General features: G+C 48.1%; 1 protein-coding gene across 2 annotated transcripts in view; it reads left to right on the top strand.

Annotated features, from left to right (window-relative positions):
- ATL1 (atlastin GTPase 1) overlaps positions 1 to 20,469 on the top strand; it is a 30,702-nt gene that overhangs the window by 976 nt on the left and 9,257 nt on the right. For both annotated transcript variants that reach the window (XM_014885877.2, XM_014885876.2), the window contains exons 2-8: positions 10,748 to 10,995; positions 11,795 to 11,929; positions 12,709 to 12,813; positions 13,022 to 13,072; positions 14,776 to 14,832; positions 18,389 to 18,481; positions 19,450 to 19,588. In XM_014885877.2, coding sequence (XP_014741363.1) covers positions 10,748 to 10,995; positions 11,795 to 11,929; positions 12,709 to 12,813; positions 13,022 to 13,072; positions 14,776 to 14,832; positions 18,389 to 18,481; positions 19,450 to 19,588 — 828 coding nt within the window. The remainder of the gene's footprint in view (positions 1 to 10,747; positions 10,996 to 11,794; positions 11,930 to 12,708; positions 12,814 to 13,021; positions 13,073 to 14,775; positions 14,833 to 18,388; positions 18,482 to 19,449; positions 19,589 to 20,469) is intronic.

The following is a 20,469-nucleotide window of genomic DNA, read 5'->3' as shown; positions in this document are numbered from 1 at the left end:
GCCGGGGTGACGGCAGGAGGAAGTTCTGTGGTGCCTTCCTGCAAGGCTTCGGTTCCCTCCAGAGGCGCCTGGATCCTCCAGCAGCTGCTGCTTCCCACTGGAGCCCGAGCTGGTCCCACAGGTGGGCAGCACCCAGCAAAGGGCTCCTCCACCTGTGATGTATCGCTTCACCCCCTGCCACCGCCACGCTGTTCCCTAGGAAATCAGATTTTACCCAGCCATTTCCCGTTATTTGAGGGGAGTGATTCGCCGTTTCCTCCGGAGTCGTAATTCCATGTGAGCTCACTCAACGGGTGCCGGCGGTATCCCGGCTCCTCAGGCAGAGCGGGTCAGCTGAGCTGTGATGTTTAGATACACAAATTACATTCTAATTTGTGTAGATGAGTGTAGGATTTCCCATGGCAATGATTAACAGTTCGAAGGCATGCTGGAGGAAGCGTTGGGATAACGGAGTGTCTGATCCGGTGATGGGCGTTTTGGGATAGAGGGGGGGAGAAAATGGGCGAAGCTTATTTGATCGGTGCCGTGTTTAACTGGGGCTTAATGAAGGTCCTCAGATCCTTGGGTAAACCAGAGGGAAAACTTGCCAGGGAATGTGGTGCCATTCTCAGCTTTGTCTGGCGGAGCGTGTGACAGACGTGTCAGCCCTGACTCTGTGAGTGTTGGGAATTGCACACACGTCCACACGCTGGTGCCTTCCCTGCACATCCTGAGAGCGGGAGGAGGGAATGCAAATGATGCCGGATGGAAACGGAGAAAGCATCACCTGGGAAGTACAGCCTGGGTCCAGCAAAGATCCCTCAGCCTGTGCTGCTGAGCCCTGCTCCTGGGAAATGTGATGTGTCACTGATGGCATGAACTCTTCCTGAGCTTCTCTGCAAGAATCTGGAAGCGTCCATGGATCCAAGTGGATCTCTGTGGGATCAGCCGCCTTCTGCTGCCACCCATCATCCACAGCTCAAAATCATTCCCTGTATCCCATAGACATTCACCTGTTCCTAGAGGATTTCCTGGCTCTTTGCCAGGCTGGTTGACGTTGCAAGTGAGAAATTGAGAGAGGGAAACGCTTCAATTTTTTACTAGGAAAGAAAAAGCTGCCTTTAATAAATTTATTTATTCTATTTATACAACAAAACCTCATTGCCTTGAAAGCTGTGTTTACATCCAGTGACTGCAGCATTGTGTGGTGACATCAGCCCATGGGGTGACTATTCCACTGCTACATTTTTCAGCTGGCAAAGGAGGCTTTTCCTGAAACTAAGGCAGAAAGGAGAAAGTCCTTGCTTTGTTCTAAAAATGGGCTTATGGGTCATTAAAAATATTAACGCTATTTTGAAACGGATCAAACTTTGCCCTAGTTACTCAGGCCTGGAAACAGGCAGCTGCTTAGTGTAACCCTCCTTTATTTCACAAAAATAATTTGCTTTTTTAAAGCTCACAGAACAAATTAGGGTGAGTATGTGGGATTGTCCCTGGTCATAGCTGGGTCGCTGTCACATCCCCGGGAGGGGAGCTCATGTAGGGGTGTGTGATGCATCCAGAGTAGGATTTAGCCTTGGGCTAAAGGTCACCATAAGGTTATGCCTCATTTAAGGCTCTTCCTGAAAGTGCCAAGCTGTGCATAGACCTCACAACTGCTGCCAGTTGAATGGTGGAGGCAGCTGCAGATGAAAAAAAAAATCACAAATAATTTCTTGCTGTGAGTTGTGGACCCTGCTTTTCCCAAAGTAAGGATTGTTAGTCCACGTTCTCCTTGGCACGGTGAAGTCCAGCCAGTTCATGGAGGTTTGTGATAGATTTCACTGATTTTGTCTGAAATTCTTTGTGCTTGGCAGTTGCAGATATTCAGCAGCCTGGTCCCTCTGATCCAGTGAGATCGCTGCTCCCAGTCACTCCTTTAAACAGCACAGACTGGAAAAAATCGTGTGAAATCTCATGTTTCCCATCATGGCCAATTTTGTGTTGAAATTGGAATGACCCACCTGTCAAGAATTCAGTTTTAAAACCATAAAAGGGATTACAGAGGTTATAGATACTTCTTGGTGAGGGTTTTCAAGCTGGATAGGGGATTTAGGAGAGTTTCTAAAGGGAGCCAGGAAAAGCCAAGGAACTATTTTGAGGAGAAGGGACTCCTCTCCAGCACAGACAGGGATCATCACTGCCACATCTTAGACTGCATACAATGGGTTAAACTGGGAAGAAAACTATGATTTTTCTAGGTTGTTTTTCATTTTAACTATATTAACATCCTCTCTGTTTGTTGCTTGATTTCTGCCCTTTTATGATGGATTTTCAGTTTTCACTTCCTGGCATTTCTTTGTGACTCTGAATGCTGGGAACCTGACAAGTGAAAGCTGAGATGTTTCAGACAGAGGGGCCTTTAAACAAAAAGCCAGAAATATTCACAACCAAATGACTGGCTTGTGAAAGAGAAAAGAAAATAAAATGCTGGGACTTGAAAGAAGAGACAAGCCCAACATTGCAAGCTGAATGTGATTATAGAATCATGGAATGGGCAGAGACATTTTCCAGTAGATCAGGTTGCTCCAAGTCCCATCCAACCTGGCCTGGAATATTCCCAGGGATCCAGGGCAGCCACAGCTTCTCTGGGCAGCCTGTGCCAGGGTCTCACCACCCTCACAGGGAAGAATTTTTTCCTACTATCCCTCTAACCCTAATGGGAAACCATTCCCCCTTGTCTTGTCCCTCCAGATCCTAATCCAGAGTCACTCTCTTGTCGTGCAGGCAGCAGAATTGTACAGGGAATTGGAATAGCTGGGATCCACCAGATGAGCAGGAGCAAGAGCAGCCTGACTTTTTCTTTTTGGGGGAAAACCAGGATGGCCTGATCCTGCCTCAGAGTGGTGACATGGTGCCCTTGTCCTGCCATGAGTGGTTCTGGCCTTGGCTGCCTCCCTGATTAATGAAGCATCATCACATTGGTTGTGTCTTGGTACATTTTCTCTGCTAAGCTCATGGGTGACAAACAGCACAGTTCAATATTGTTTAGGGCCTGGGTGATGTTCAGAGGCAGCAGGCTTTATGTCACTTCCCCTGGATCACTGACTGGAACATTCTGCAGCAGGGGAAGGAGCTGGGGCAGGTATTGTCATGCTCTGTGAGGTACAGGGTGTCCCACAGATCACTTCTGAAAGTCACTTCACTCTAGAGAGCCAGAAATGCTCCCATTTGCCATCAGTTCAGGAAAAGTGAAGTATTACAGCAGGAAAATAACTGAACACAGATCTCCCAAATGGGGTGGAGGCTCTGGAGAAGGGGCTGAGTTCTGCCAAGCCCATAAAGCATATTTAAAGCACTTTATATACATAAGCATTTTATGCAGAGTGTAATTAATTACCTTTCATGTTATATCCTCAAATTTCACGGCATGTTTACCAAACTTTATTTTCAGGCAATTTTAGCAACAAAAGGGTGGAAATAATTTAATGTCAGAAAATAACTAAATCCAGTACTGGTGGTGGAGATAAAGGATGAAGAAAACAGAGCAGATGAAAGATCATGCAGAAAATGTGTGCTGGGAGGGAAGTGGGAATTCTGGACATGTATCCCTGGAGGTGTCCTGGAAGTGTTGGATGGGGTTTGGAGCAACCTGGGATAGTGGAAGGTTGGAGAAGGATTGGAATGAGTTGTTCTTTAGGTTCCCTTCCAACCCAAACCATTCTGGGATATTTTGTTACCCTGGAGCCTGGCTGGGCTTAAATGTGGGAAAGGGAGCAGGCCCAGGGTTTGCACCTGACAAACAGATAATGGCTTTTTGCTGGTGCTCTTCCAACAATATTTTGACTATGGGAGGTGTCCACCTTTCCTCTGACTCAGCCATTCCTGCTATGTGAGCTGTCATGGGCACAGCCACGTAACTGTCTAACCTGACTTCAAACTTCCTGAAAGAATTCTGCAAAAAACCTGATTTGCTTCATTCCTAAGGTAGTTGCCTGCCTGTGTCTCCAAAGCTCAGCCTGGGAATTTGACAGCAGTAGGAACTGCTCTTGCTTCAGAGCCAACTGAGCACTGGAGCTTCATGTAGTAGGTGTTGTCATTTAAAAATTCAAATTGTACTTTGGCATTTGAGATGTTGTAACAGGCAGCTTTGGGGGGCCAGTTATCATCCAAATTCTTGCTCCTGTCAGCAGTGGTTCACATGGGAAGGTCCCAAACCACTCCTGCTATCAGCACAATCATCCATGCCCTTGTTCCCTCTGCCAAAGGGAGAAGGGGCTGAGCTGGCCACGCTGGAGCTGGAGCTGTGCTGCTGCCAGCTGGGTGACTCAGGGCTGGCAGGAAGAAGGTGCACTCCTCATCTCCACTGCTCCCAAAAAAGCAAAGAGTGAGGATGGAGCCTGGCAGCCACCCTGCTCAGCTCCTGCTCCAGCCATCCTGGGATGCAGAGCAGGGTTCCTGCCAGGAGAATGGGGGAGTGCAGGTTGGATTGGCAGAGCTGAGCTGTAGGAGCTTGCCCTGACTTTGGAGAGGACAGCTTGGCATCCCAAAGGGACACTGCCAAGTGTGGCCTTTTACAGAATCAGAGTCATTTAGGTTGGAAAAAACCTCTGAGATTATCAAGTCCCAAATGCCACATCCAGTCTTTCCTGAAGCATCTCCAGAGGTGGTGACTCCATTTCTATTTGTCTGCCATTTTTCATTGTTGAATGACAGATCTCCTTTTTCCACAACAGTTTTCTTCACCTATTTCTGCTCCAGGGACTGTCATTGTTCTGTCATTTCCACAGGTTCATGGCAGCTGTGATTACACCCAGTGTGAGGAGGTGCAGATGATTTCCTAGTTGGACACTCTAAGTTCTGGCTCTGCCTTCCCCTTTCTTGCTGCATTTCCCAGATCAGCAGCCCCAGGTATAAGGGGATAGCACAAAGACAGAGGTACATGTGTCACTTATCAGGTCCCAGTGGTTCTGGTTAGTGGATGGGCAGCATTTGGTGCTTCCCCTGCTTGGATCCGGGGTCCTGTGGTTCTGTGGAGATGTCAAAAATCCCAGTATAGGGGAGGTTGTGTGTCTGTGAGATCAGCTGTGCCCTGAGTGCTGGAGGTACATGGGGAGAAACTTATTTACAAGACCACATAATACCAGGATAGGGGGGAATGGCTTCCCACTGCCAGAGGGCAGGGTTAGATGGGGTATTTGGAAAAAAATTCTTCCCTGTGTGGGTGACAAGGTCTTGGCACAAGTTGTCCAGAGAAGCTGTGGATCCCTGGATCCCTGAAAGTGTCCAAGGCCAGACTGGACAAGGCTTGGAGCACCTGGGATAGTGGAAGGTGTTATTTGTGTAAGGCTTCAGACTGGATGGGCACTAAGATCCTTTCCAGCCCAAAGCAGTGTGGGATTCTGTATCACAGCAAGGGGTGGTGACTGTGTGTGTGTGGTTAAACCCAGCTTGGGAGGTTTTCTGTCCTGGCCAGGAACCTTCAGAGGGTGCAGTGCAGGCAGGACTGCAGAGCAGGGTGGGTGTGAGGGCTTTGCCCAGCCAGGCTTCCCTGCTCCACCCTCTGCAAGGCCCTGTCTCCCAGGAGCATCTCTGTCTAGACACCTTCTGGCAGCCCATGCCGAGGGAATTTGCCAGCTCTCAGCTGGCCAGGCCAGGCTCAGCTCTTTGGGTTATGTCCTTTGTGCAGAACCAGGGCAGGTTATTGCTGGCAACACCCTGCTCTGACTCTCCAGTGCACATGCATTGCTTCCATGCTTTATTCCCGTTTTGCCCTGCTTGGCTGGGTCAGGTGCTGAGCTCTGTGTCATAGAGAGGAGGAGAAGATTCCTGATGCCTGCTTGGAGCTCCCCACCCTCCCAGCCTCCTCAGAGCCCTGCTGATCATCGCTGGCTGCTGTGTGACACAGGGAGTTCAGCACAGTCACAGAGAGCAGAGCTGAGTGCCAGCAGCAGCCAGGCTGGACGTGCCCAGTGCAGGGGAGATGCTTGGGGAGGGATGCCTGTGTTCCCCAGAGCTTGTGCAGGGCAGATAAGCTTCCTGCAAGCTGCAGCTTTCTGGAGAGCATCCAGAGGGATGGAGGCTGACTGCAGGCTCTGTTCAGGGCTTGGCTCGGGGTGCTCTTGGTGGCAGTTTGATATGTTTGGGATGGAAACTCCAGAAAGGAGCCACACAGATATCACTGCTGGTCAAACTGATCCCCTGAGAGCTGCTGATAAGCAGCCTGACCCAGCAGATACAGGATACTCTGTTCCAAGGAAATAACGGCAAGTTCAAGCTTCCCCATCGATTTTCTCTCCTTGGTAGTTTGTTTTCCATGCAGTAACTTGGTTTGAATGCCATCAGAATGGCAGCACTGCCTGACATTGGTGTTTTTGTGTGTGTGACATCTGAGCTGAGTTTGTTTTGCTTGGAGAAGAGAAAGCTCCAGGGAAACCTCACTGTGGCCTTCCAGTACTTGGAAGTGGCTTATAAAAAAGGAAAGTGACTTTGTACATGGGCAGATAGTGATAGGATATGGGGAAATGGATTTAAACTAAAAAAGGAGAGATTCAATTAGATTAGATTAGATAGGAGGAAAAAATTTTCTCTGTGAGGGTGGTGAGGCCCCAGCACAGGGTGCCCAGAGAAGCTGTGGCTGCCCCTGAATCCCTGGAAGTGTCCAAAGCCAGGCTGGACAGGGCTTGGAGCAGCCTGGGACAGTGGAAGATGTCCCTGCCATGGCAGGGGAGTGGAACAAGATGATTTTTAAGATCCCTTCTAACCCAGACTATTCTAGGATTGTGATTTCAGTGGGGGAATTGGAGCCCAGGCTGCAGCCTCTGCTTGGAGAGCTGAGACTCCTGGGATCTGAGTGAGCCTGAGAGCAGGGCTGGCAAATTGGCTTCCTCAGGCTCTGCTCAGACAGTGTTTGCACAAATGATGGGACATGGCTGTGCTTCATTCTCTGCAATGAAATGTATTTATTGTGCAGGCTCACTTGAGGACAAGGCTGAGTCCTTTGTGGGAAGCAGTCAGCATTTCTGTGACCTGTTCTTCCATGGCTAAGGGAGAGCAGGCCTCAGCAAGCACTCACCAAACATTGCATAATTAGTGGCATGTAATTAACTCCTAGAGAAGAATAAATTAAATAAATTACATTAGACATGTCTGTCAGTCTACACACAAGCACAATGTAAAATATGCTGTTTCCATTTAATTAATTTAGTCGAAGTCTTAGACCAGTTAAAGAATTCTTTGCTTTTTTTATGCTGTCAGACAGCCCAGTAAGTACAAACGCAAATCCTGCTCTGCTTCCCCTTCCCACTTGGAATTGCCATATGGAAAAGAGACGTGGCTTCCACCCCTCTCCAGAGTCATGGAAATGAGCTGTTATGAAATGGGGAAAAGGAGCCGGATCCTGACAATTTCTGAATGAGCAGCTGGAGAATTGACGTAATTGCAGGGCGCCGGCAGAGAGCTGAGAAAAGGAGGAGTCAGCTCAGAAAAGGAGTGAAAACAAGAGTGTGTTTAGCAAAGCTGAGCTCTCCTTCCTTTCCTTTTTGGCTGGATGTGTTTTTGCCACTGCCAGGTACAGCTTCCTTCAAGGCAAATAACTCATTTATGGCCAGAAATACCAGTTAAAATAATTGTTTTCCAGTAGTGTGCAGCCATTTTATAAAATAATCCTTGGCTCTGCAGTGTGGCAGGTAATCTAATAAACAGAACCTGGAAGTTTCATTACATGGAAATATGAATATAAACATGAAAAAGATAGTTTTGTCTGCAGATGGCCTAAGTGAAAGAAGCAGAGATAGGGATGAAATTAGTTCTGAGACCTGTTTAATATAATCCCTCTTTCCTGCTGTCTCCAATGAACTGGGAGATCAACATATCCTGCTCATAATGCTTTTGTTGTGCAAACAACCTGGTTTTCCTGGTGTTCAGGTGATGGAAACAAGGATGTCCCCTAGGAGACCATGGTCACTTCTGTGTCTGGAGACATCCTCCCAAAATCTGTTAATATCTGCTTTAAAAAAATTACTCTCTTTCAGATTATGAAGATTTGAAGGGACAAAGCAATCCCTGCTCCTCTGCACTGGTTGCTGGTTCAGCTGCTGGAAAGAGCAGAGGGAGAAGATGTGGGAGATCCCATGCAGGCACCAGGAGAGGGGACCTGGCACCAGGTGTCCCCGTGGCAGGGGGATGGCAGGGGACTCTCCTCAGCCCCCTGTCCTGGTGCTTGGATCCTTGGCCAGCACTGGGAGATCCACTCAGTTCTCTGAGCCAGGGGCATCCTGGATTTGTGCCCATCTTGGTACCCACTGCTAGTACAGGATGAGTAAAAACATAAATCATGGAATCCCTGAATGGTTTGGGTTGGAAGGGACCTTAAAGATCATCCAGTCCCATCCCTGCCATGACAGGGACACCTTCCACTGTCCCAGGCTGCTCCAAGCCCTGTCCAGCCTGGCCTGGGACACTTTCAGGGATCCAGGGACAGCCACAGCTTCTCTGGGCACCCTGTGCCAGGGCCTCACCACCCTCCTAGGGAACAATTCCCAATCCCAATATCCCAATATCCATCCCTGCCCTGTGGCAGTGGGAGCCATTCCCTGTGTCCTGTCCCTCCATCCCTTGTCCCCAGTCCCTCTCCAGCTCTCCTGGAGCCCCTTTAGGCTCTGTAAGGGGCTCTGAGCTCTCCCTGGATTCTTCTCCTCTCCAGGGGAACATTCCCAGCTCTCCCAGCCTGGCTCCAGAGCAGAAGGGGGCTCCAGCCAAAGTGCTGATCCCACTTCCCTCTGTCTGCATGCCTGGAGGTGGGATTTGTCTGGTCTGGGAAGGTGGCACAGCTGTTGCACCCTGATGCCTGAGTTAGAGATAGAAATATTTAAGTTTAATTTGATTTACAAATTTTTTCCTGCCCTCACCATGAGTCATATCCTATCCAAGGATCTCCCCACTGTCTTTTCTGTGCAGCTGGAAGAAGAAAATAAAATTAGGACTTTGGTTAGCTGAGCAGGGTTTTGGGAAACACCACAAGAGAGGAGGCATTTCCTATTCTTTATATGGCCCTTGCAGCTTGGCAGTGCTTAAAAGGAGCAAACAAACCTGGGGCTCTTTGGCACCTGGCTGTCCTTACCTGTTGGGAATGCCTCAATGCTGAAAAAGGTGTTTGGTGTGTGCCTGCTCTCAGACACCTTCATTGGGCAGTGTGTGCCTGGATCTTGACTCATGGATTTGAAATGGGAAGGATTTTTTTTTTTTTTCTAGAGGCCTCTAAGCAGTGACATGGGACAGGGGCTGGTGCTCAGAGGGATATTTTAGTGCTGCAGTCTGGTGGAGAATCTCGCTTTTCACAGCATTTGGGACTTTTGTTTAGCTAAAAAACCTCCAAGCAATGGAAAGAAAAGATCTTTGTCTTTCAGCTGTGAGCAAAGAAAGCTCATAGTATATGTCCAAGAGCCACCAGAAATCCCCTGGCAACCAGGCTTAATGATCCCTGTACTTCCTTGTGGGATCTTAGGAAATCACAAAAGTGCTGCTGTTATTTAAAATATGGAGTTACTGCTGGAGGCTTCTTTAGAGAGAGGCCCAGAATGGGCAAACCCTATTCCTCTTGATATTTATAACTTCTCTTTTAGCATGTGCACACACAGTCCTTGTGCTTTGAAACAGCTCAAAACCGGGTCCCCAAGGTCAGGGGCTGAAACAGAGACTGAGGAGGTTTAGCTTGAGGCAAAACTTGGGAAAGTTACAGCCTGAGCTAGCAAACTGGGAAGTTTTTGTTGGAATGTGGGGGGAACTTTCCATCTCACGCTCCTTTCCCTGCTGGCAGGGAGGTTTCACGTGGCTGTAGGTGAGCTGGCTGGCACATGAATCACCCTCAGCATCTCTTCCCTGTGCTGGAAAGTTTGGACAGACCAGGAAAGGAAAATTACTGGAGCCGGCCTGCTCTTTGCAAATCCCAGGGCTGCAGGTCTTAAAATGCATTTGAGTCCTGTGGGACCCTCCTGGATGATCACTCAGCAGCTCCACAGGGAACTTTGCCATTTCCAAGTGGGAAAATGGGCAGTGCTTGTGCTTTGTGTGATGCTTTCCACTTGAGAGCAGAGAAGTGGCTTTTATCAGGATGGGCTTGTGTCTGCATGGCCTGATTCCTGCTGGGAGGGTCCTGGGGGATGCTGATGATGAGGCTGATGGCAGGAACAGCAGATTGCACTTGGAGCATCGGCTCAGGCTGCAGATGGAGCAGGAATGTGTTGCTACAGGAGCAGCAGTGGCACAGGATACACAAAGGCAGCATCCTTTGATGGACATGTGAGATCCTTGGACACCTCAGCTGGAGAGCTGCTTCCATTCTTGAATCGGCCTTCAGGAAGGACCTGGTGGGGAGTGTCCAGAGGAGAGCAGATCTCTAGATCATGTGGTAGAAGGGAGGATGAGAAGGCTTGGACTTGGCTTTTCCAGCTGAGAAAGGGCTCAGGGAGGTGTGATGGCAGGCACTGTTTATGTAGGAAATTGCAGAGATCTCCTTTCCATGTAGGATAAAATCTAGTGGATGTGTTTTACCAAAGGAGATTCCAACAGGGAACGCTCTGCCTGTGTGGAGCACGGGGTCAGATGATCCCATGGAGTCTCCATTGGGGTGTCTGAGGCCAGAGGCAGCAGATCTGCTCTGGATGATGCTGTTTTAGGATGGATATTTGAGTGTTTGGATCTCTTACCACTCTATCCAGCCCCGCTGTCGCTGTCTCCTCACCGTGCACAGGAAGGCACCAAAGCCCTCTGGTTTTCCCTGCTCTCACAGGTAGTTTTGCAGACAAGGCTTACGAGTGGAGCTCTGAGGAAGAGGAATCTGTGAGGAAGGCGGGGCCAGTGCAGGTGCTCATTGTCAAAGATGACCACTCCTTCGAGCTGGACGAAGCCGCCCTGAACCGCATCCTCCTCTCCGAGGCTGTCAGGGACAAGGAGGTCGTGGCCGTGTCCGTGGCTGGAGCTTTTAGGAAAGGAAAATCGTTCCTGATGGACTTCATGCTGCGGTACATGTACAATAAGGTAAGGTGCAGCTCAGGGGGCCCTTCCCAGGGCCTGCTGTTCCTCCTTGCTCCCATGTGCTGCTCAGGGATGAGCTGGGCAGGATTTGGTGCTTTAGGATTGTTCAGTCCTCTCACGAGTGTGGGCTTCACAAAATAAAACAGCAGATCCTTCCCCAGGCAGAAGTTTCTTGTGGACTCTTGACTTTGGAGGAGGAGTGTTCACATCTGCTGCCCTGAATCACAGAATCATTTAGGCTGGAAAATCCCTCTAAGATGACTGAATCCAGCTGCTAACCCAGCAACACCTTATTCAGCACTAAACCATATCCTCAAGTGTCATATGGGGACTCCACCACTGCCCAGGGCAGCCTGTTCCAATGTGTGACCACCCTTCCAGTGAAAAATAATTTCCTAATATCCAACCCAAACCTTCCCTGGTGTAACTTCAGATTGTTTCCTCTTTTCCTGCTGCCTGATTCCCCCCCGGCTGTCCCCTCCTGTCAGGGAGTTGTGCAGAGCCACAAGGTCCCCCCTGAGCCTCCTTTTCTCCAGGCTGAGCCCCTTCCCATCTCCCTCAGGAATTCTCCATTCCCTTCCCAGCTCCCTCAGCCTCTCCTGGTGCTCCAGCCCCTTCCCAGCTCTGTGCCCTTCTCTGGACACGCTCCAGCCCCTCAGTGTTTTTGTTGTGAGGAGCCCAAAACTGACCCCAGGATTTGAGATGTCTTGATGATAAAAGGAAGGAAAAACCTCCCTTATGGGGTTGTTAACCTCTTATCCTTTTTGACACCTCCATCAACTCCTTCTGTTCCTCCCTGCAGGAAGCAGTGGACTGGGTTGGGGATTACAACGAGCCCCTGACTGGTTTCTCCTGGAGGGGCGGCTCCGAGCGGGAGACGACCGGGATTCAGATCTGGAGCGAGGTTTTCCTGGTGGACAAACCCGATGGCACCAAGGTGTGTGTGTCTCTGTTATTGTCAGCTCATTTTCCTCTTCCAGCTTTTGAGACTCTCCTGCCTTGTCTTAGGTGGCTGTGTAAGTTTAGGGGATGTTTTCAATACCATGTCTCTATTTTAGCATGGATGTGTTTAACAAAGTGAGGTGATGTGATGTCCAAGTGTCCCTGATATGTTCTCTAAGTGTCCCTCAACTCTGGCCATCCCAGAGTTTATTTCTGTACTATTCCCAGAAATCTTGAATCTCATGTCCTTGCAAACTACTTCTCTTTCCTAGAGCAGAAGTTATAAAGTGGAGTTTCTTCATTCAGAGTTGTTACAGTGGATTTGGAGCATCCTGCAAATTCAGCTGATAGCCAGGAATTTTTGTATTTATCTGCACTTCAAGGCAGAGCATGGCACCCAAGTGACACTGAGTCATTCAGGGTGTGATTCCTGACACTGGCTGAGTGTGTTTGGGTTTGGGAGGTGCAATTTGTGTTTGGTTTCTGGTGCAGACTCAGGCAGAGCCTCCTCTGCACTATCAGCAGCTGTCTGAGGAGCAGAGCACTTCCCTCACTGCCTTGCACAGCATTAATTTTGCTGCCTGATGGAGTCACCCTGCTGTCAGGAGTGGCTGGGGATGAGCTTTTCCTTTGTCCCCCACCAAGGAAGAGGCTGAGGCAGCAGCAGTGAGACCCCAGCACAGTAACTCAGCTGACATTCCCCTGGGGCACATGGGGGTGGCTTTGCCTGGCTGTCAGTGCTGGGGGTGCTGACAGGAGCTTTGTGCCTCACAGGTCGCAGTGCTGCTGATGGACACACAGGGCACCTTTGACAGCCAGTCCACCCTGAGGGACTCGGCCACCGTGTTTGCCCTCAGCACCATGATCAGCTCCATCCAGGTAAGAAACCTCTGGGCTGGAGGAGTTCAGTCCCCAGGAACTGCAGAACCTGTCAGGGCTTCCCTTCCTACAACTTCTACCAGCACCAGCTGAGACCTTGCCTGTGTCCCCATGGGGATGTTGTTGGTTTTAGCCACACCAGCCACGTGTTAGCCCCAAGGACAGGCTGTTCTGAGTGATCTGAAGTTGTTTTTTTATTTAAATGCAGGTTTATAATTTATCCCAGAATGTGCAGGAGGATGATCTGCAGCACTTGCAGGTAAGAGAAGCTTTGGGGTAACCTAATTGTGGCTCTCTACAAGGGCCTGGAGTGACAGGACCACACAGAATGGCTTCCACTCCTGGAAGGCAGGGTTAGATGGAATATTGGGAAAGAATTTCTGCCTGTGAGGCCTTGGCATAGGAGACTTTGGCTGCCTCATCCCTGGAAGTGTCCAAAGCCAGTTTGGATGAGGGTTGAAGCAACTTTGGATAGTGGAAGGTGTCCCTGGCCATGGCAGGGGTTGGAACTGGATAGGATTTCAGGTCCTTCCCAATCCAAACCCTCCTGGAATTTTATTCTGTGATTGTGAATTATCAGCCTGGATGTTTCCACCTAGTACTAGCTCAGTACAGATGACCCTCTATCACAGAATTCTGTGATATTATTCTGTGATCCTGATAGATTCTGTGCTTTTATTCTGTGACTGTGAATTATCACAGCCTGGATGTTTCCACCTGGTACTGACTCACTACAGGTGACCCTCTATCACAGAATCACAAAATTCTGTGATATTATTCAGTGATTCTGAGAATTCTGTGATTGGGAATTATCACAGCCTGGATGTTGCCATCTGGTACTGGCTCACTACAGGTGACCCTCTGAGGGTGATTCCAGCCCTGACTGTTGGAGACAAGCAGCTAATGGGATTTTTGAGGCACAGGTGTCCTGCCAATTTCCTTGAATTACCTCCTGCTTTCTCCTCTGTTCAGCTGATTGATTAGTTGATTAATTAGGTAGGTTTTTCCAGGAGCCTAAGGAAAGGAAAGAAAAGCAAAAGTCCAGCTGAAAAAATCAGCATTTGAAGACTTCTGAATTATCTCAGTCCATAAATATTATTAACAATAACACTTCTTTAACACTGAATTTATTCAGCGTAGCTCTGATCTTTCAGTTTGGATTTTAAACCATGACTGTTTAACAAGTTGACCCATTTTTAGGCATCTGTGAAACACATTATTGTGCCTTCAGTTAGAAATTAGAGTGCAGAGAGACTGGAGAGTCTTCAAGTCTTGCTGCTAGGCTGATTTTAGAGTCTTTGCACAGCAGGGGTTCGCAGGGAAACTACTTCTTTCTGAATTCATTTCCTCTCCTTCCTGGAGTGTTTCGAGGGAGCAGGGCTCCAGCAGCACGAGAACTTTCTGGTTGGTATGAAACCAGCAGCAAGCAGCTGATCTGAGCCATTTTTCCACAGATTTGGCAGCCAGAAGCTCCAGGCTGGGATCTCTCACATGAGAGCTCAGCAGGGTGATTATTCCATTACAGCTCCCTGGGGTGGGAGCTGGGAGCCCAGGGCCACTTTGTGTCCAGCTCTGCACATGGTGCTGGTAGTCCCCAATCATAAATGTCCCTTAATGCTTCAGAGAATCATAGAATTCCTTCCAGGGAGCCACAGGGAATCAGCTCCAGTCCCTGCAAAGACTCCTCAGCAATCTCACCCTGGCTGTCCCTGGGAGTGTTACCCCAACACTCCTGCAGCTCTGGCAGCCTCGGGAATGTCACCATTCCCTGGGGAGCCTGAGCAGTGCCCAGCACCCTCTGAGGGGAAAAACCTTTCCCTGATTTCCACCTAAACCTCCCTGGCTCAGTTCCAGCCATTCCCTGTCCCTGTCCCAGCCAGCAGAGCTCAGTGCTGGTGCCCCTGTGTCCCACAGTGCCTGCAGTGACAAACTCACTGTCCCATTCTTTCCTTGTCCTTGCAGCTTTTCACCGAGTATGGCCGGCTGGCCATGGAGGAGACATTCCAGAAACCTTTCCAGGTGAGTCCAGAGCTCCTGGCCAGCTCCATTGGCTTCACCACGAGGTGTCACTGCAGTTTGCAGGATGGGAGGAGATATGTAACAGCGGTGGGAGTTTGCACCACTTAACGAGTGGTTTGTTTCCATTTTTTTTTTTTTTTTTTTTTTTGCTTTCACTCAGAGGTAGGATTAAAAAATACACGAAGGAAATAGATTTTTCTCGTGTGCGGGCTTGGTTGTTTATTAAATCTTATTAAAAATTTTAGAGGGTTTAGCAGCACTTCTAGCTACTTGCTAGAAGTGAGGAAAAATGGAGGAAGATTTAGTTGCTATAAGGTTTCTTAAAGCTTAATACTCTAATAGATAATTAATATCTATGTTATTTATTTTTTACTTAATAACTAATTCTTAGTGTGACACTGACTAATTAACTAATTAGAAATTATTATTTGAAACCTACGAAGAAGAAGGAAGATGAACACTGAAAGAGACTCTACTCAAAGTCCTCCCTCTTGTCCCATACTTATTATTATACTATAAAACCTCACATTTAAAATATTTTACCATGTGCAATCACACACTTTTATTTCACTGCACACACTCAAATTTGGAGCCTTCTCCAAGGGCTCAGCTCTAAAGCAGTGTTCTGCAGGGGTCAGTGCCTGACAGCACAGAAAGCTCAAAATCCCCAGGATTCTGGGGTCCAACAGGATGGAATTGGCTGCCTGGGGGTCTCCAAGGAAGAGCTTTGTGCTTCCTTGCTTCCAAACACATCCAACATCTCTCCTTCTTTCCTCTCTGAACCCTTGCCCATCCCAAGAGCTCTGCCCTGTCCTGCCAGGCTTGGAAAGCAGCAGGTTTGTCACTCTCTGTAGTCAGGAACTCTGCCCAGCCTTTGTTCTGAGAGGTTTGAACTCACCTGCCCTGGGAATCCCTGCTCCTGGCAAAATGAAAGGATAAGGATTAGCAGAGCTGTGGGAAAACTCGGTGTAAGTGGGGTTTTAACTTCAAATAAGGGACATCTGTTCATCCTTCTGCTCTCCAACCTGTGAAAAGCTGGTGTTAAAAAAAAAAAAAAAAAAAAGAGAGCATTGGGCATTCACGGTAGGTGAGGTTGGTTCCTGTTTTTAAAGACACAGGAGGGTTTTGATTAGGTTGGATGAGGGTTTGTGAACTTCCTAAAGTAAAAGCCAGCAGGGAGCAAAGCATGCTGTAAAAATTCAAGGAGTAACTGGGAATGAGTTACAGCTATTTTATATTTGCTTTCCCACATAAAAAGAGAATTGTTGTCCTGGAAGGACTAAGGGTGTCTGTGGTCAGGAAGTGGAAATAAAATTAAAAGATTAAAAAATATTACAAATGGACAAAATGAGATTTTTAAGGTGTGTTGGATTCTGCTGTGGGCAGGAGGCTGCTAAATGGTAAAACTACAAATATATATAGTAAAAATATATGACAGGCAAGAGCTTGAAGAACGTTGTAACATGGTACAGCAAAAAGCCAGACATTAAATAAATATTCCTGCTCCTTATTTCAAAACTGTGGGGATAATGTAGCCAAATATTCCAGTGAAACTGAGATACTTCCTACTCCATCAGTGAAAAAGAGGCTGTGAGGGGAAACTTAAACATGCTTAAATCATTAGGGCTGGATTATAGACTCAGATTTTCCCAAACACTGTAATTGCTGTCGAGTCACAGTTTGAGGATGGTGAGTCTTGTCAAACAATCCCATTATCCAGTTTTCAAAGACCACGAGTTGGGTTGATAAAGGTAACTCTCACCATGATCCATTGCCTTCTGTCAGCCTTATCTCTCCAGGATGCTGATTAAAAGTAAATGAAGTCAGCATTGTCTGGTTTAATCCATTGTTAATGGATTAAAAACTCATTAACTGATAGATGCCAGAGCACACTGAACTAATTGTAACAGGGAATCATCATCCTTCAGAAGTGTTTCCTTGGGATCCCCCCAGGCTCTCTCTGATTCAATGTCATCTCCATTAATGATCAGAGGAGAATTATGAAATGATGCTGGGAACCCTTGTGGCTGTGACAAATGTGGCAGAAGGGTCAGTGGTGCTGTGGCCAGGTGAGAAATGATCTCCTGTCTGCATCCAGCATGAGCTGGTTCCTGCACAACATGTCTTTAAATGTGACAGTGTTGATTAGAAAGCAGGAAAAGTGAGGGTGGGGAGGCCCTGGCAGAGTTTTCCCAGATTTGCTGTGGCTGCCTCATCCCTGGAAATGTCCAAAGTCAGGTTGGACAGGGCTTGGAGCAGCCTGGGACAGTGGGAGGTGTCCCTGCCCATAGCAGGGGTGACACTGGATGAGCTTTAAGGTCCCTTCCAGCCCAAACCATCCTGAAATCCTGGGATTCTCCAAATATGATGGTGAATAAACTGCAGTGACATTGATCCTGCTGGAAGTGAGACTTGGCAGTGCAAAATTGACATTTCCCTTTGTCTCCCTCCTCTCCTCACTCTTGAGGATCCCTTGCCAGAGGCTGGCCCTGAACGTGGGGCCTTCACAAAGGCAATGGCAAACACAGCCTGTCTGGAACAATTTTACTTCAGGAAAAAAAAAAATAAAAAATTCTCAGTTCAAGGCGTGCATAATGAGCTTGTGGAAAAGTCCTAAACATGGACATGTTTAAGCATCTCATGGTGTTTGAGAACAGCATGTCCTGTACCAGCTCACTGGCTGCAGCCACTGTGGCTTCTCCTGCAATTCAAAAAAGCCAACTCACTGTTCTCTCCTTTTTTTTTTTTTTTAACTTTTTCTGATGTTTTATAGAAGAGAAATAGCAGGATTATTTCCCCTCCCTCCATTAGATTTCTTGATCTAAACATAGATAAATTTTAGGGAAATTCCAATGAAATGGGTTCCACTTGCTGACCTGCTTATCCATGTGCATGAGAGGAATCCTGGCACCTCTGCCAGAGCCTCCTGGGCTTTGGCATTCAGGACTTCCCCCTCCAAACCCTTTATTTCCTACATGGGATGTTGGTTCCTTATACAAATGAGGCAATGGAGACCTGATTTTTTTCTGAAAACTTTTTTTTTTTTTTTTAAGTTTCAAACTTAACTGTTCTGGTATTTATTTATTTATTGCCCAGGAACTTTGAATGCCTCAATAAAGATTACAAAAGCCAATGATTTCTTATTCACCCTCATTCCTCTGCATCTGCTTCTCATTAAAAGTCTGTCTGGAAGGCTGCCCAGTGAAAAAATGAGCCTGTAGAATTCCCATAGGATAGAACTAAATGTGGCTGGAATTAGGTTAGCAACAATCCCTTTTCTTGGGCAGTTCAGATAATTGATGTTGTTCTCCCAGCAAACTGGTGCAGCAGTTTGGGGCATTCTCCCCCTTTTCCTTGTGGGAAATGGTCTCAGTCTCTGCACACAGGGACCTCTTATTTCCACCAGGAAAGGTGGGAGATGCTGCTGGAGCTGGGAAAAGACTCAGGGCCGGGTTTTGGTGTGGTGTGAAATGAGGGTGAGGGTGCAGAGGGTGCTCAGCTGCTGCTGTGGGCTCTGAGCTGCAGGTCACTGACCCCACTGTTGTGTCTTTTCCAGTCCCTTATATTCCTTGTTCGTGACTGGAGCTTCCCTTATGAATTTTCCTATGGATCTGATGGTGGTGCAAGATTTTTGGAGAAGAGGCTGAAGGTATGTTTTGCCTGCTCTTGGTTCTGGAGCAGCCTAGAACAGTGGAAGTGTCTCTGCACATGGCCAGGATGTGGAACTGGATGATCTTTAAGGTCCTTTCCACCCCAATCCACTCTGTGATTCCATGATTTTCCTGTTCAGCTGGCTGACCTCAGCACTGGATATCAGGTGTGAGCTGCAGTTCTGCTTATGGTCACACTCAGTGCATTAAAATCACAGAGGAGACATTTGGGGAGGATGAATTTCCTTGCCATGTTCAGGATTCTGCCCAAGCCCAGCTCCCTGGGATCTCTGGGAGAGTGGACAGCAATGGGAGTCAGCAGATTCCTGAGAGACTGGGAATGATGCTTTAGTAATTAAAGAGTTGTACAATAAAAATGATGGGCAGGGGCTGCTTGGGATCAGTCAGGAAATGCATGGGTGATCTGGTAGTGGAGAGACCTAATTAAATGTGAGATAAGGAATGCCCCAGTGGGAAATCCCAAATGCTTTTGTATTCCGGTCATCCATGAACATGTGCATTTTCCAAATGATAATAACATGCTCCAGGGCATGTGGTCAGAGATATTCCAGTTCCTTCTCTTTGTCCTCATGCCTTTGGAATCTTCTGTGCTCCTTTCCCCCACTGTGAGCAGCCACAGTGTGGAGTATCCTGTGCTCCTGCCAGCTTTATCCCAGTATTCCTCTCAGGAGGAAACTCACTGCCCCCAAACTGTGGGAAGTAGAAGGGCAGCACCAGGGTCTTCTCTCTGGTGACCACTGGCAGAACCTGAGGGAAGAGCTGGAACTGTGACAGGGGAGGTTTAGGTTGGATTTCCTCCAGAGGGTGCTGGTGACATTCCCAAGGCTGCCAGAGCTCCAGAAGTGTTTGGAAAACACTCCCAGGGATGCACAGGGTGGGAGCTGGATTGAATGATCCTTGTGGGCACCTCCAGCTCTGGATATTCTGTGATTCATTGTCTCCACAGGTGTCAGGTAACCAGCACGAGGAGCTGCAGAATGTCAGGAAGCACATCCATTCCTGCTTCACCAAAATCTCCTGCTTCCTCTTACCTCACCCCGGCCTCAAAGTCGCCACCAACCCCAATTTCGATGGAAAACTGAAAGGTACAAAGGCAAAGCTCTGGTTTCTACCCTGGTTCCTTAGAAACCTTGGCAGACTGTCCTGCTTGTTCCTGAAACCTCCATAAGCATTTTCCATGAAAAAACTTCTGGGAGAGGAGTTGGATCCTCCTCCCAGTGATGTTCACACCCTCCTCATCTTCTTCCTCCCAGTGCAGCAGACAGACACAGAGGGAGAGAAGGTGTGGGAGGCTGACAAGGCTGAGAGCTGCTGGCAATACCCGGGACACTGATAGGAAAACTGGGAAGGGCAGGGATGAGCCTGGATGTTTTATGGACGTGGTGTTAAACCTGCAGTAAATTCCTGTGCCTCAACTTCACAGGCAGAGCCTGGTTGCTGCAAGGCTGGTGCTTGTGGTGGGTGGAAAGCTGGTTCCACAAGCTCTCAGAATGTTATTTCACTTTGAAAAGCTTTCCAGGGGATATTTAATCTGCCTGACTTATCTGATTGGTGGTTTCCCTACAGGGCAGGCTTGGTTCAGCAGGTTAAAAAAAAGGGAGAAAGAGAAAAGAGCTGTGGTGAGATTCTCCACCCTGAAAGGAGCCACGTGCTGGGGATATTTTTAGGTGTTTGTTGTGAACTCCTCACCAGCATGGCTGGTTCCAGGCTGCTGCAATCTTAGCAATAAAATGGACCATTAGCTACTTAAAATAAATTAGCAGGCAAAGATGTGAGCTTTCCCCTGGTTCTGTCTGGCTCAGACTTGCTCTCCTGGCAAACTCCACGCTAAGCAGGAGGGACAGCAAAGGCAGCAGGAGGGAGATGTGCTGATGGAAACTGAGCAGATCCCTGGAGCCTCCCCCCTTAACCTCAGGTGCTGGGAGTATGGAACAAGTGCTCTGTGCAGACAGGAGCTGTCAGCAGC

The sequence above is a fragment of the Sturnus vulgaris genome, chromosome 6 (assembly GCF_052056855.1).
Source record: "Sturnus vulgaris isolate bStuVul1 chromosome 6, bStuVul1.hap1, whole genome shotgun sequence".
NCBI lineage: Eukaryota > Metazoa > Chordata > Aves > Passeriformes > Sturnidae > Sturnus > Sturnus vulgaris.
The sequence above is the reverse complement of the archived record's forward strand: the minus strand, read 5'-3'. Positions and strand labels throughout refer to the sequence as shown.